General features: G+C 62.0%; 1 protein-coding gene across 1 annotated transcript; it reads right to left on the reverse strand.

Annotated features, from left to right (window-relative positions):
• Positions 1 to 1,954: 1,954 nt before the first annotated feature.
• On the reverse strand, positions 1,955 to 9,310 carry ABCG4 (ATP binding cassette subfamily G member 4). The gene is made up of 14 exons (XM_068418342.1): positions 9,082 to 9,310; positions 6,473 to 6,590; positions 6,258 to 6,390; positions 5,949 to 5,999; positions 5,619 to 5,764; positions 5,184 to 5,307; positions 4,823 to 4,937; positions 4,382 to 4,521; positions 3,960 to 4,058; positions 3,594 to 3,762; positions 2,920 to 3,020; positions 2,574 to 2,732; positions 2,292 to 2,410; positions 1,955 to 2,180 (listed from the first exon to the last, which is right to left on the reverse strand). The coding sequence occupies exons 1-14, from the start codon at positions 9,308 to 9,310 to the stop codon at positions 1,955 to 1,957; spliced, it is 1,929 nt and encodes a 642-aa protein (XP_068274443.1).
• Between the last annotated feature and the right edge of the window lie 5,297 nt (positions 9,311 to 14,607).

The raw sequence follows: 14,607 nt of genomic DNA on the forward strand, positions 1-14,607 counted from the left end.
AAGATCCCCTGGGGAAAACCCCAGTGTTCAGCATGGAAAGGGCATCGAGGCATGTCCTGCGTCCAGACCCTCTGTGCAGGAGGGCCCCGTCACTACAAGCTCCTCGCAAAAATGCTGTCCAGGCAGGGGAATCCCAGCCTTGCTGAGTGCCCAGCATCAGTGCTGCCACACGTCTGCCATCCACCTGCAGGCCAGCCAGACCCTGCTGTGTGGAGCAGTCCCAACATGAGCCAGTAAAAGCAAAGAACAGTCTCTTGCTGAAGTCTGGCATTTGCCCTGCAATCCCCTGCTGCTCAGAGAGTGCCAGCAGCAGCAGCATCTCACAGACTGCACTTGAACCAGGGCCCAGCACGCCAGGATGGGGCAGAGCTGCCTTCCCCACATCCGTGCTCACTAAAAACCAGTGGGTTCCCATGTGCGTGGGTGACCAGTGCAGCCCTGCGACACCAGTGCCATCACACCCACAGAGACAGGCCCGTGCTATGTGGCTCAGCAGCGTGCTGTGTTCCCGGCACAGCAGCACGTGCAGATGCCCCACCAGCTCTGGTCTCAGCCCTGTTCCTTTGGAGAGCCAGCGAGGTGCTGAAACGCCTTCCCTCCACAAGTGACTTTGGAGGAGCCACCAGCAACACTTGCCAAAAGGGGCATTTTCCTGATACCAGTCATGAAGTGCAAAGCCCTTCCCAGCGTCAGGCTCGCCCAATGCAAACAAACCGCTCCGAGATCTCACCTGCTTTCCAGTTCTGCCACTGCTGGGACCCCTTCTGCACAGCGTTACCCTGGGAGGTTTGCACTGTGGTGAGGCTGTGTGTCCCAGGGGCTGGCATCCCCTCCTTGCACAGCCGGTGCTGAGCGAGGCTCGTCCTCCCTGTTCTGCTGAGACAGCCACAGTTGTGCCGGGGGAAGAGGGGTGAGGAGCGAGATGGTGCAAGGGAAGGGCTCAGGGCCAGCTCGTCTCCTGCAGCAGAGGCTCCAGCGATGGCACAGCTGAGCCTAGCCCTGCTTTTCAGCTGCCTGGCTCTGGCGGGGTGCGGGAACCTAAATCCTCCCTGCTCCATGCAGCACTTGAAGGGACCAGTCACTTCTCTCCATGTTGGTTGATTTTATCCTCTTGGCTCAGAGCCCAAAGATGACAGGGACTGAACATGAGAATCCCTAAGGTCTGAGAATACTGTCCCATTCCCACAGATCCTGCTACATCCCCAGGTTTGAAGATCCCATCTCTGAGGATGGCATCCGAGCAGAAGTCTGAGGCAGAGCCCCAAGCCCTTCTCCGCCTGCTGGCTCCCCTTCCCCTCCATGCAGACTGGGAAGCAGTGGGTTTATAAAAAAAAAAAAAAGAGAGAGAAAAGAAAAAAAAGAAAAAAAAAAGAGGGAGGATTTTTGCAGGAGGAAAAAGGGGATGCAGCAATTTCTGTGGCTACAGCAACAGGAAACACTAAAGCCTTGTGCAACTTGGCCTATTGTATCTTTGGGCTCTTCTTAGCACGGACACACATGCTGCTGGCCAGGGCGAGCAACGGGGCTACGTGCTGTGCTACCAGTCTGTGCTCTGCAGGTGGCTCCTCCCGGCTTCAGCCCCAGGCTCAGGCAGCCCCAGGGTGCTGCTCCCTTCCTGCCCTGGGCAGCCGCCTCCACGGGACTGTCCCCAGTGTCTCAGAGCAGTGTCGGGCAGGGGCGACAAGAGAGGACCCAGGCTCTGTGGGGTTTGGCAGTCCTGGGAGAGAGGGTGGCACGTGCCAGGGCTGTACAAAACTTTTGCAATGAAGAGTGTGTGGAAAGGTTAAAACAGTTCCGAGACGTCTCAAAACCCTTCTCGACTGAGCCAGGCCTGGCTGGCACCTACCGATGCCTCCACTGCTGTCCGTGACCTGCTCGGAGCACTGTGTCCGTCTGCAGAATGTCTCGCACAGCAGGCCAGGCCCGGGAACGGCACTGGGGCCCTGTGGCCCCTTTATCTCTCTGATTTGACCTTGTACCTGAGGACCAGGTAAGCCAGGAGCCGTAGGATGATGAAGAAGATGCCCAGGATGAGGAAGTCCAGGTAGAGCTTGGCCTCCTCCACATCCAGCTCCTGCAGGATCTTGATGGGTTTTTGGAAAGGGCAGAAGTCCTCGAGGCACTCCAGGTCCTCGCGCTCCATGGCGTAGATGGTAAGAATGACGCCCTCGAAGCCATACCTAGGGCAGAGCACACCACGAGAGTCACCGTGTGCCCCAGGCAGCCCCACTCTCTCCCCAGCCCATGGGAGCCCAGGGCAGGGAGCTTCTGGCCAGAGCATGGGGACCCACCTGACGTAGGAGACGTAGGAGCTCCACTGCAGGTAGGTGGGGATGGTCTTGAAGCTGACAAAGAAGCCCGAGAAGAGCAGGACGGGGATGGCTGTGACAGGTCCCACAAAGGTGGCCACCTGGGAAGCAGAGGCCACTGGGTGTCAAGTCCCCGTCCACAGGCCTGTGGCATTCACACGCCTGCCTATGGGCAACGCTTCCCTCCACCCCTCCTTGTCGTGGGACCCCCTGCAACTCTCCTCCCGTCTCCACATAACAGACAAAGCCAGGGCCACATCTGACCTGTGGGGAAGTGGAAGCAGCTCCGATGAGAAGCCCGAGGGACTGGGCCACCAGGGCCGTGGCAGTGGCCAGGGCAGAGAAGAGGAGGAATCGCGTGGCTTCGGGTGGCTGGCCCGTCATCCAGTACACGATGCTGCAGTATGCGATGGGGCAGATCACCTGGAGAGGGGCAAGCAAAGAGACTGCTGTGCTGGACCCATGGCCATCCTCACCCCACAAACCCTCCCTGGGGGATGGAGGGCTGCAGGGACACCTCAAAGGCCAGCTGGGCTCTTGGGGTAGCCGGGCTGTGCCAAGGAAGGCACATCATCATCGGGGCCACGCTTTAGTCCAGTCGAAAGCTCACCTGGAAGGGCACATCCGCCATGGTCTTTGCCAGGTAATAGGCTTTCAGGCTGTACCAGTAGTTCAAGTGCTCTCGCAGGAACACAGACATCTCCTGGGGGACTGCAGGGAAACAAGGAGTGTTTCCATGAGCCAGCGGTGCCCTGACCTGGGCTGCTCCAGCCCTGACTCCCATCCGCCCTGGTGCAGGCAGACGTGATGCTGCCCCGGCACAGAGCACCAGGCAGCCTCCTGCCTGCGCCACAAGCTCAAAGCTTCCCCAGGGAAAAAAAGTCAGTGACCGATGTGGGAACATTCTGCATGGAAAAAGACAGCTTGGCTGGGGGTTTTTAGGCAAACTTTTTGAGGAAGTGAAAGAGAGGTGAAGCAGCTGAAAATGCAGCTTTACAGACACTTTCTCAGCAAAAAAAAATTCCAGCATTCTGCTTTGAGCCAGCAAGGACATTATAGCCAAACATTAAATAAAGGGCAAAACTGCAATATACCAAAACAGAAGTTTTCCCTCTTCTTTGTTTGAATTGTTTTCCTCTCCTCTCTTATTCCCCCCTCTTTTGTCCAATTCATCTGGCTCCACCACACACCACCCAGCAGACATGCTCCCACACAGCTGGAGCAACCCCCTCTGCCCCACAGGTTGGGAGCAGTGAATGGGTGTTGGGGGAAGGAGCTCCTTACAGGTGAGGATGGTGGGCATCAGCGCGGCAAACATGAGGAAGAGCATGGAGAAGAAGAGAAAGCCAGTGTTGTTGAAGACTTTGCCCGCATCGTTGCCAATGTGCAGGTAGAGCAGCCCGATCAGCACCCCGATGCAGATGTGGGACATGAACCGCAGGTGGGTCAGCACCTGCAGGCAGAGAGGGTACAGGGGCTCAGCGAGGCAGGTCCACAACCCACGAGCATCCTAGGGGGGCAGAGGACAGCGTGCCTGCTCCTCAGGGGTGAGCCCCACTCCAGCCCCCATTCAACTCCCGTCTCTGCCTGTCCCCAGTGACTGACAGGCCCCCATGCCCTCAGCCCTGACCCAGCCTCCCCTGCCCTCACCGTGTCCCTTAGGATGCAGACAAAGGTTCTCTTGAAGAGGATGCAGAACTGAGTTGAAGTGCTGGTGGCAAATGTGTGGCTCTCGATGGGGTCCACATCCTGCAAGACCACGGGAAAGTGAAGGACGTGGGTCAAGTTCACAACAAGTGCTCCCAACTAGGACGGCACCCAAACGCTCCCACGTGACCCTTGTGAGCACTCCTGGTGAGAACAGGCACTGCCAGCTGCACGCACGGAGCTGTTGCTCAAGACAAGCAGAGGCTGGCTGAACACCTCCACGCTCCCCACCGTGTCCAAGGGGCTCCAGGCATCACAGGGTGTCTGTGCACTGCGCGGCAGGAGGGACCAAGGTGTCCCTGGGTGGGCATCCCGTTCCCTGCCGCTCCGCATCACCGCAGGAGGCTCCTCTCACCCCCACTCACCGTCACACAGTGTGCCGGACATGACGGATCTGCCTTGTCGGGGCTGCTCTTCTTCTCAGCCATGGTGCACATGCCATTCTGGACGGCGCGGAAGAGGACAGGGTTGAGGTCCCCGTACTCTCCTGAGGCCACCTCGATAACTGTGGAGGAGGACAGGACCCCTGAGAGGTGCTGAGCCAGCCCTTGCCATCACTTTGCTTAGCCTGACTGGACCATGACCCTGTGGGGCAGGGGGGTGGGAGCCCAGCACAACCCCCACCCTGCGATGCTGCACCACACAGCAGCACTGCCCAGCCAGCACCTAATGGGAAGGGCACGGGAAGCCCTGCTCCCTGGGCAACCCGGGGGAATGCCGGGCAGACCCTAGGGCTTGGACACTGGGTTTGGACCTTGCCACCCTCTGCTCCCCACCACAGCCCCAGATGGGGCAGGGGCACTCACTGAAGTCAGCAGGGTTGTGGTATGTGGGGCAGTGGAGGCCAAGACCCTTCAGGTAGGGGATGAGGTTGGTCACGATGCCTTTGAAGATGCACTGGCCCTGGCTCAGGATGTACAGCTGCAAGAAAAAGCCAGGATATGCAGGTGCAGAGCAGCCAGGGGCACCGTCGCCTGCTCCTACCCACCTCCCCATCCTAGGGTGACACAGGCCACCCTTGCCAGACCCCGGCCATCAGGGCTGTGTGCCACACAAGCCTCAGGTCAAATGCCTGCAGCCCATCCCTCCCATGGCCTCTCTCCTAGGTCTTGGGGCCAGAGGGACCCTGCGCCCCTGAAGGATCCTGTGTCCTAGCCCAGCCCAAACCTTGTCAAACATCTCAAAGAGCTTGGCGCTGGGCTGGTGGATGGTGCAGATGATGGTGCGCCCACCCTGAGCCAGGGACCGCATCAGGGAAACCACCTGGAAGCAGGAGGCACTGTCCAGACCGCTGCGGCAACGCAGGATGGGGTGCAGGAGAAAGAGACAGCAGAAAGAGAAGGGGAGAGATGAGAGGCAGAAAAGTACATCCTAAAGATGCCCCCGCTTGCCTCCCCTTGTGGGCACCCTCCCCTCGGATCGACGGAGAAGAGCATCCCTTTGTAGCCCCAGCCCTGCCATGCCCCAGCCCCCTTGGAGCCCTGGTGGGCACAGTCCCGTCCCACCCTCAGGTCTCGCAGACCTGCTGTGCTCCAGAGGGTACCGGCCACCCCACTGTCCCCTGGCAGGGGTGCTGGGCAGCCCCAGCCCCTGCAGCCTCACCTCGTGGGCTCATCGAAGAACATGACCGGAGGGTTGTTCACCAGCTCCAGGGCGATGGCCAGGCGCTTGCGCTGGCCCCCCGACAGCGAGCTGGTGCGGGTGTAGGAGCACTCCAGCAGCCCCAGCGCCGTCAGGATCTCGTTCACCTGTGAGACAGTCTCATTCACCACGGCCTCCCATGGACCCTCACCCCATCCTTGCCACCTCCCTTCAGACCTCCATCGCTGGGAGCACCTCAGCATCCCCTGGTCCCCTCAGGGACCTCCCTTCCCTATGTCCCTGTGTTGGGGAGAGATAAGGGGGCCTTGGCCCACCTTCCTCTGCACTTACCAGCTCCTTCTTCACCTCTTGCTTCTCACTCAGCTTCAGGTTAGCAGAGACCTGCAGGAAGAGGATGGGCAGGGAGACACAACTATCAGACGTAGGGAACAGAACCAGCCGCACCCTAGCCCCATCCCTGCCCAGCCAAGGGCTGGGAGCGGTGGCTCAGGATGAAAGGAGCAAGAACAGCAGGATTTTGTTCCCGCATCCCAGAGCCCTTGGAAATGCCTGATGTCAGTGTGGGCTCAGTGCCCAAGGACACAGCCCACAGGATGCCCCACAGAGCCCCGCAGGCTGCCTGGCTCCCGCAGCGCTCACCATCATAGCCTCCAGCACAGTGAGGTGCGGCAGGAGCATGTCGTCCTGCATGATGTAGCAGGACATCTTGCGGAAGGTACGCAGGTCCCGCGGCCGGCCGTTCACCAGGATCTGGCCCTTCATGCCGGTCTCCCTGCAGGAAAGAGGCGTGGGGGAATGTAGCACAAGGCCCCCAGCCCTGCACCCCCAGACCTGCTGGCTTCCCCCCGCCTCACCTGTAGCCAGCCAGGATGTTCATGAGCGTGGACTTCCCAGCACCCGAGGGCCCCATGATCCCAATGAGCTCCCGCTGGCAGAACTTTCCTGACAGGCATTTGAGGAGAGTCTTGTACCCTGGAGGGAGAGAGCAGCGTGGGTTCGGCTTTGCGAAGCAGGAGCACTACAGGGACTGCGATGCCATCCAGCACCTGGGGGACCTCAGGACCCCCATGGGTCATGCCAGGGGCTGCATGTGCCTGGAGACTGTCTCCAGCGTCCCCAGGGCTATAGCCACAGCACCTATCATTTCCAGCATGATCTCTGACCCTGGTCCTTGGCTGACCCCACCGATTTCCAGCACCAAAGAGGCACATGCTCTGAATCATGGCAAAGACCAGAGAAATCCCTGGGTCAGGGCATGTAGCCACTGAGGAAGATTACCAGGCTGTGACATTGGTCCCAGGAACGTTGTCAGACCCCCGTCCCTAGGGCTAGTGGAGAGGGGCAGCGAGAAGCAGGGTAGCATGGGGCAGGCAGAGTCCCCAAGCCCACTGGATGCTCGGCTGTTGCCTTCATTGGCATTCATGCTGTGACACCCGGCAGCAGCCACTGCTAATCAGACCTGGAATTATCTCTGCTTTAAACGTAGCTGATTAGCATTTTCTGGCAGAAGGAACATGATGTGTCGGGAGTAGGGAACAGGCACAGCCTCAGGCTCTCAGGACCTGCCCCCCCCAAATACAACCCAGGCAGGAAAGCAATGGTATACAGGGTGCTAGGACCATGCCAAACCACAGACCAAGTCTGAGCATCTCCCTGCTCGAAATATGCCCCCCTGCGCCCTGTGGTGGCAGCTGGTGTTGGGTGAGGGCAACACATCCATCCCCTGCCCACGGGCTGGGGCAAGCCTCAGGGCCAGACCAGCTCAGGGCCCCCGCACTGGGGGGGCAGCCCCTCTGGTTTGTCCATCCCCAGGACAGGGGGTCCAGCACCACAAGCTCCCGGTTCCTCCTCTGCACTCCTCAGAGTCAGGTGCCCTGGATCCCGGAGCCTTGCGCAGGGGCAGCGAGGACTGGGAGGGGAGGGCGGGGGGCTGTGCATGACGACAGCCGAGCGAGCATGCCTGGCAGCCCCCCCGGCGCATCCCGGCACCACGCACACAGCTCCGGCACCGCGCATGCTGCTCACGTCGGTGCCACTGCAGCTTGCGCAGCGGTTACTCGCGTTCATTGACTGCCAGTAACCTCCTGCTTCAGCAGAGCGGGGCAGCCCGGCTGCATCCTGGGGGCTGTGGTCAAAGGCACCACAAGCTCCCCGCCAGCTCCTCCACCTGTGCCTGGCCTGGGGGAGAGGACAGTCCCTCCCACCGCCACCCCAGGACCCCAACACCCCTCGGCATGCTCCTATCCAGGCCAGCTGCCCGAGCCTTTCCCCCTCACTCCCTGCAGGGCACTGGCCCACTGGCAAGCAGCTGGTCCCCAGGACTCCTGGATGCTACAGTACGCTCTGCCCATGGTTGTACCACGGCTCCTCCTGGGATGCTTCCTCAGCCTCCCAAACATGCAGACCTCATCCTGCGGGATGTCAGGGCTGGTCCCACTGTCTTTCAGTGCCTCGGTTTCCCTAGCTGCAAAGCCTGGTTGGGGACAGGGTCAGAAGCCTCATCTGGCACTCCTGGCTAGCAGGGCACCCTGCTGAGCAGCCCTGCACCCTCGGTCTGCTCACCCCAGGCCCCTGTTCATCCCTCCTTGCCTTCAGCTTCTACAGATCAGCTCCCCCTCCATCTCTTGGGGCTACCTGATTGGCATCCCATTAACCGAGAGAGCTAATTAAAGGAGACTACCACCCACCAGCTGCCATCTGCCTCCCCTCTCCCCTCCCTGAGCTCTCAGCCAGAGCCACACAGAGGAAAGGGGACTGTGGCCTCAGCTGCATAGGGAGCTGCTAGAGAGGAAATCCCCTGCAAACCACATACGTTCTCCTTGCCAGGCTCTGAGCTGGGGCACCCCTTGGGGTCTCCTGCTGTCAGCACATCGCACACAGCCACCATACCCCAAACAACAGTGCTGGGGAAAATCATCCATCCTGGCTGCTCCTGAACCAGGAAATCTGCCCAATGTTCCCCATGCAGCCCTGGCCAGAGGGTCACCTGGGATGCAGTCTGCTTTCCTCCAGCATTGCACAGCAGAGGTATGCAGCGACCGCTGCGGGACATGAGCCTGCCCTCCACCCATGGATGCCCAGCAAGGACAGCCAGCCACGGCGTGGCTGCAAACAGCACCCGCTGCTCAGGCAGAGCACGGGGCCAGTCAGCCCAACCACCCAGCCAGCCCCCACTGCCACAGGGGACAGCAGGGTGAGCGGCTCCAGCATCTCCCACTGTGGCTCCCTGTGTACAGCCCCACTGCCACGCACCGAGGCAAGCTCCTGCTGGCAGGCAGAGCTGAGCCACTCTATGCTTGCAGAGGCTGGGGCTGCCTGAAGCAGGAACTGGCAGGGAAGTGATGAATCCTGCACAGAGGGAGATGCTGGGGACCTGGGTGAGATCAAGGCATACAGAACAGGAGAAGGGTGTGACAGCCCTGTGCGTCCCCTCCCCTGCCCTTCCCCAGCTGGCAGCTCCTACCTCTCTTCCTCCACCAGGACCCTTCACGCACGGAGTAGGACAGGTCGATGAACTCGATGTTGACGGCTGAGCGTTTCGGGAGGTGGGAAAATCTCTGGGCTTCTGTGATGTGGTTCTCCACCTTCTTCAAGTGGGTGGTGAGAAGCGGGGCATCGGGGGGGCTGCCATGACACACCGTGTCCTCCAGGGCGATGGAGACGCACGCAGGATCCATACCCTTCTCTGCCATCCTGCTGCTCTGTAGGAAACACACAGGGATCGACTCACAGTGGGTCCCTCTCTCAGGGTCAGACACTGAAGGGGCCAGGGACCAGCCCGCAGCAAGTCCTCTCACAAGCTTTCCTGCTGGCTCCAGGCCTCACTGCCCCCCTCCGCCCTGTGATACACTGCCCAGACGTGGTCTGGCACCCACAGCTGGGTGGAAGGATGGACCTGGCCAGGGCAGCTGAGCCTGCACCAAGGGGCTCACGGCAAGGAGGAGCTGATCAGCTCCACAGTCAATAATTCACGCACCTCCTGTGGCTGGGTCCAGCCCTGGCAGCAGAGCTGGTAGGCCGTTCAGCTCCCCTGGCCCTGCTGCTGCTGGATGTGCAAGGTGGGAGAGCTGATGTTCTGCCCTCAACAGGGGACACCCAGCTGTGCCTGGATGTCCCTAAGGGCTCACCAGGAACTACCCCTGCCTGGCCTGGTCCAGGGCTCGGGGGACACAGGTATGGGGTCCCAAGCAAGTAGACTGTTCTGGCCAGTTTCTCGAACAAAGCATGCTGTGCCTCACCCAGGCTTCTGGGGCAGAGTGGTCCTGGCTGGATTAGACCCTCAGCTGGTGCTCAGGGTCCCCATGGGCTTGCTGGGACAGACTTAGTAGAACAGGGAGGGGGCCCTGCTAGTGCCAGTCCTTCTCTGCCTCCCTTGGCTCATTTCACCTTTCTGGCTCTTACCAGCACAGCCTCAGAGACCAGACCAATACTTAACTGGGGCCATTGCACGATGCTAATGCACACACCTGCCCAAACGCTCTCCTGCTGTGCAGCGTCTTCTGCCCGCAGCCCTCCCCACAGCCGGTGCAGCACAGCCAAGCTCCCCGCATCTCTGCTTGGCTTGAGGACTCTCTGCGGTGCTGGGGGGGACGTTAAGCCAAGCAGGATGAGGAGCACACTAACCCAGGGTCCCTCTGCGGCATCAAAGACTGGGAGGGGGTTGGGGACCCCCACAGCGCTGTTGAAAGAGCCCGAGCTGTGCCTGAGCAGGCTGGGCCCAGCACCCACCTCGCCTCCGAGGCTGGGGTCCTAATGCTTCGCTAACCTACATTTTGCTGTCGGCAGCTCCTCGCTACAGCTGCAATGCACACACCATCCCCCTGGAAGGGGAAGCCGGCCTCGCGAGGAGCTGCGCCGAGATCTTCCCAGCCCTCCACCCGCTGCAGGCAGATCCCTTTCGGGGCTGGAAGAAAGCCAGCCCCAGCCCCGGGGAAGCAGAGGTGGGAAGGAGGGCAGCGGGACCCCAGCGCTCGCATCCCCCTCTCAGCAGCCCGGCACAGGGGCTCGGCCGCGGCAGCACCCCGGGGTGCGGGGCGGGGGGGCAGCAGGCGCGGAGCGCCCTCGGGCTCACCTTGACTCCTCGGCTGGGCGCTACGCGGGGCGCTAAACCCCGCAAGCCGCTCTCCGCGGCTTAGCCCGTCCCCGAGGCGACGGGTGGCGAAGGCGGCTTTGCCGAGGATGTTCTGCCTTCATCCCGGTCCCCTCCATCCCCCGCCGCGCCCCCCCCCCCCGGCCCCCGCCCCGGGCAGAGGAGGGGGCTCCTCGGGGGCAGGGGCTCCGCAGGCTCCCCCCAGGCTCCCCCCCGGCTCACCTGGCAGGCGGCTCCTCGCCCCGCCGCCCCGGCTTTGCCCCTCCGCCGCCCCTCGCCCAGCCGCGCCGCCGCCGCCGCTCCCTCCTCCGCAGCCAAAGGGGCGATGCCCGCGGCGGGGGCCGGGAGCCCCGAGGCAGGGAGCGGCTCGGGGGCAGCCGAAGGATGCTCAGCGCCGGGACCGGGCGCTGCCCCCGCTGGTCCCCAGCCGGGGTCTCCTCCCCATCCCTCCGCAGGGCTGGGCTGGGCTGGGCTGGGCTGGGCGGTGGCAGGCAGGGCGGGCCGGGGGCTCTCCGAGCCCAGCCCTGCAGGGCTAGCAGCCCCCCGGGCCCAGCTGCGCGGCGGTGCCCCTCGCCGCTAGCCCTGTCCCCGCTGCCGCTGGCTGTCGGGGCGGCAGGATGGGCTGCCGGGGCAGGCAGCGCTGCCAGGCAGCGAAAAATCCTCTTAAAGGGACCGGCCCCGTTTCATCTCCCTGCAAGCCAGAAGGCCCTGAGCATCCCCAGCCCAGAACCCTGGGGTTTGCCAGCCCTGTCTCCGCAGCCCCCCAGCACCCCTCCCTGCTCCCGTTCAGAGCCCACCGCAGCTCCCTCCGTTGCCCCAACACCCCCTAAGTCTGCTCCCACCCGGGACGCTCCTGCCCCTGCTCAGCCCTGCACGGACCTGGGACAGGAGCGGCACCACTGCACAGCCACCCGAACGGGGGCACAACCTGGGTGAAACCGGGGCTGCGATGAACAGGACTGCCTGGGAAGCCCACACCAGGAATCAAGATAGGAGGGTGTGACCCCCAGGGCTTTGCCCCCAGCACACACTCCCCTCTCCAGCTCACCCTGGGGCACCTGCATCCCACTGCACCCGCGCCATCCACAGCACCATGCTGGCTCCGTCCTCGCTGTTACTCACACCTCTCACCCACCACAGCACTTAAATGTGAAAGACATATGGAAATGAGTGGCACTAACAAGAGTATTAATTAAAAAACCATCTGTTGAGCCAGGGAAAGCTTTCCCCTCCCACAGCCAGCCTTGGGCTGGGACAGGGCTTAGGGCAGTGATTTGGCTCCTTGGCAGAGCAGGATCCAGCCAGAGGAGAGACTGTGAGGCAGGGCAGTCCACAGGCTGGGGAGGGCACGAGGAGGTGGCCATGGAGCCAAGCTCTGCATGGAGGTTCTAAGTCATCTTCTCATGGAGCAAAAGGCATACTGGACCCATCCAGTTTGCTCTGTGTTCAGCACGCTGACTCCCATACCCAGGGCACTCACTGTCAGCAGGTCTCAGCCCAGGCACCCTCTGCGCAGTACAAAACAGCCCTGCTTCCCTGCAGGTGGGCACAAGCAGGGCCTGGGAGTGAACCCCCTTGATGCTAAAGCCCCTTCCTTCTCAACTGCTCAAGGCTGGGTCAGGAGCTCCTGAGGCCAAGCTGGTGGCAATACAGCAACCAGCAGCTGCTGCAGCATCCTGCTGTGGAGTTGTTCCAAGGTGGAAGCCAGCAGGGATGAGAGTCCCGTGCCCAGAAATGCTTGGTGGTCAGTGCCATGGGCACATTCAGCATCCCTCTTGTCCCCAGCTAGGACCTTCCTACAGTGGCCTTGACCATAGCTGCGTCCCCATGGTGGCACACATGTTCAGGACAGTATCAGTGGCAGAGGGAACCTGTCCTGGCTCTGTCATTTACGTCCAGGGCTCCAGGAAGGCAGCCCCGTGAGAGAGTGAGTCCAGAACATCTCCTCTCCTCTCAGATGACAGCCTTGGGACGGATGGAGCTTATGGAAGGAGCGCAGCGATGGAGACACATGGCGAAGGGAAGCAGACATCCAGCGTGGAAGCCTCCCTCAGCATGGGGCCAGCGGCCACAGCCCCAGCTGGCCCAGCTTTACCCAGAAGAACCTGTAAGGAGAGCAAGTGCAGCAGATTTTGAGCCGTTTGGCAGCCCCCAGCTCTCACTGTCAACCTTTCCCACAAAGCAGTGAGATGGGCCCTTACCAAAGGTGGGCAGCTGCCGCCAGGACTCACTGCATGGGACGTGGCAGTCGCACTCACAGACGTCGCAGCGCAGGAACCAGCGGGCCCAGCCCGAGTGCTTGGTGACACAGGCTGAGATCTTGATGCAGCCATGGTTGAGGAAGGCTCCCAGGTGGGTCTGGGTGCTGCAAGACGAAGAGCACCTCCCAGTAATGTCCCGCTCGCTGATCTCGATCCGACCTCGCAGGCAGATCCCTGCAAAAGCAGGGCCAGAGCACATCACAGGGTGCCCTACAGCCCTCCCGCAGCGGGCTGGGGGAAAAGAGGGATGGAAGACATGCCTGCAGCCCTCCCGCCTGCTGCCCGTGCAGGCAGGGTGCCCCCTCGGGCTCCACGTGACACCCAGTGGTACTCACGGAGGCAGGTGGGCTTGGGGGTCCAGCGGCCGTCGGACTGGCAGGCGCTGGCCGGGTCCCCCAGCAGCAGGAACCCAGGCCGGCAGCTGTACCGCACCACCGAGCCGACCCACCAGTCGTTGCCGTACACCACCGAGTTGAAGTCCGCTTCGGGTCGCCCGCAGTTCACTGGGGACAGGGGGGTTCCCGCGGGCAGCACAGGGCTAGCACCCCGTGCAGCCTGCTCGGCAGAACGGCAGCCCAAGGGGATGCACCCAGACAAGGCTGCGGGTCCTGGGTGAGGACCAGGGTGATGGGCAGGATCGGCGGGTGCCCTGGGCTGTGTCCCCCTGTGGCCCGACAACCGGACTGGTGGATAGACTCCACGCATGTGTGCGTGGCACAAAACCTGCCCTCCCCACGCTCGCTGCGCAAAGCCCTGCAGCCATCCCCAGCCCCCCCCCGGGTCTCCCCCCTCCAGCTGTACCTCGGCAGAAGGACTTGTAGCCCAGCCAGCAGCAGCTGCCGTTCCCACACTGGCTCCTCTTCAGCTCCTTGTGCTTCCCCTTGCAGCCCCCCAGGCAGATGGGTGCTGTGCCAGACCAGTAAGTATCCAGGTCTCCTGGTACCACAGGGAGCAAGGCAGAGCAGGGCTGGGCTGGGTGCTGAGGACCACCCTTCCTGCCAGCTCCCCAGCCCTCAGAGACCCGCAGGGAGGTGATAGAAGCCCAGCAAAGGCTTGTCTCAGCCCACCCCTGATCCCTGCTGTGGTGAGGAGTGCATCCGCTAGCAGCCCCCCGCTCTTCTGCAAGTCAGCTCCCGCTTCCCCTGTGCTAAACCTCGGCACAGGGATGTGACAAAGGTCTTGCTCCCTGCTGGGGAAGACCGGTCCAGCCAGGTGCCAGCAGCTCTGGGGTACCCTGTAAGCCCCTCTTCCCCCAAACACCCTGTTACCTTCTGGGTCCTCGCAGGAGACCAGCGTGCCCAGCATGGTGAGGAAGAGGAGGCCCAGTCCCATAGCGCACACTCTGCCCTTCTCCCCTTGCCCCTCAAATCAAAGGCCCCCTCTCTGCTTGCCCCGGAGAAAGTGAACTTGGTTTTCATACACACAGGACATGGGATGCTGTAGGACACGGGGGAAGGGAGGAGACATTCCCTTTAATGCCAATCCTCTCCCCAGCAGATAATCTCTGGCAGATTACCCTCCCTGGACCCACTATTTAAAGGGACAAGTCCTCCCAGCCACCACAGCCTCACCTCCACTCCCAACACCTAGCACTTATACAGGGCAGGAGCGCTGCAGCCTGAGATACCGCAGGCACAGC

This window comes from Nyctibius grandis, chromosome 25 (genome assembly GCF_013368605.1).
Source record: "Nyctibius grandis isolate bNycGra1 chromosome 25, bNycGra1.pri, whole genome shotgun sequence".
In the NCBI taxonomy this organism is placed as follows: domain Eukaryota; kingdom Metazoa; phylum Chordata; class Aves; order Nyctibiiformes; family Nyctibiidae; genus Nyctibius; species Nyctibius grandis.

Excerpts from the sequence above, each read along its gene's own strand:
- ABCG4 (XM_068418342.1), bottom strand. The coding sequence starts at position 9,310 with ATGGCAGAGAAGGGTATGGATCCTGCGTGCGTCTCCATCGCCCTGGAG. Across the intron at positions 6,391-6,472 it reads AACATCCTGGCTGGCTACAG|GGAGACCGGCATGAAGGGCC; the intron begins GTGAGGCGGGGG and ends TCTTTCCTGCAG. Across the intron at positions 6,000-6,257 it reads CTGTGCTGGAGGCTATGATG|GTCTCTGCTAACCTGAAGCT; the intron begins GTGAGCGCTGCG and ends CTCTTCCTGCAG.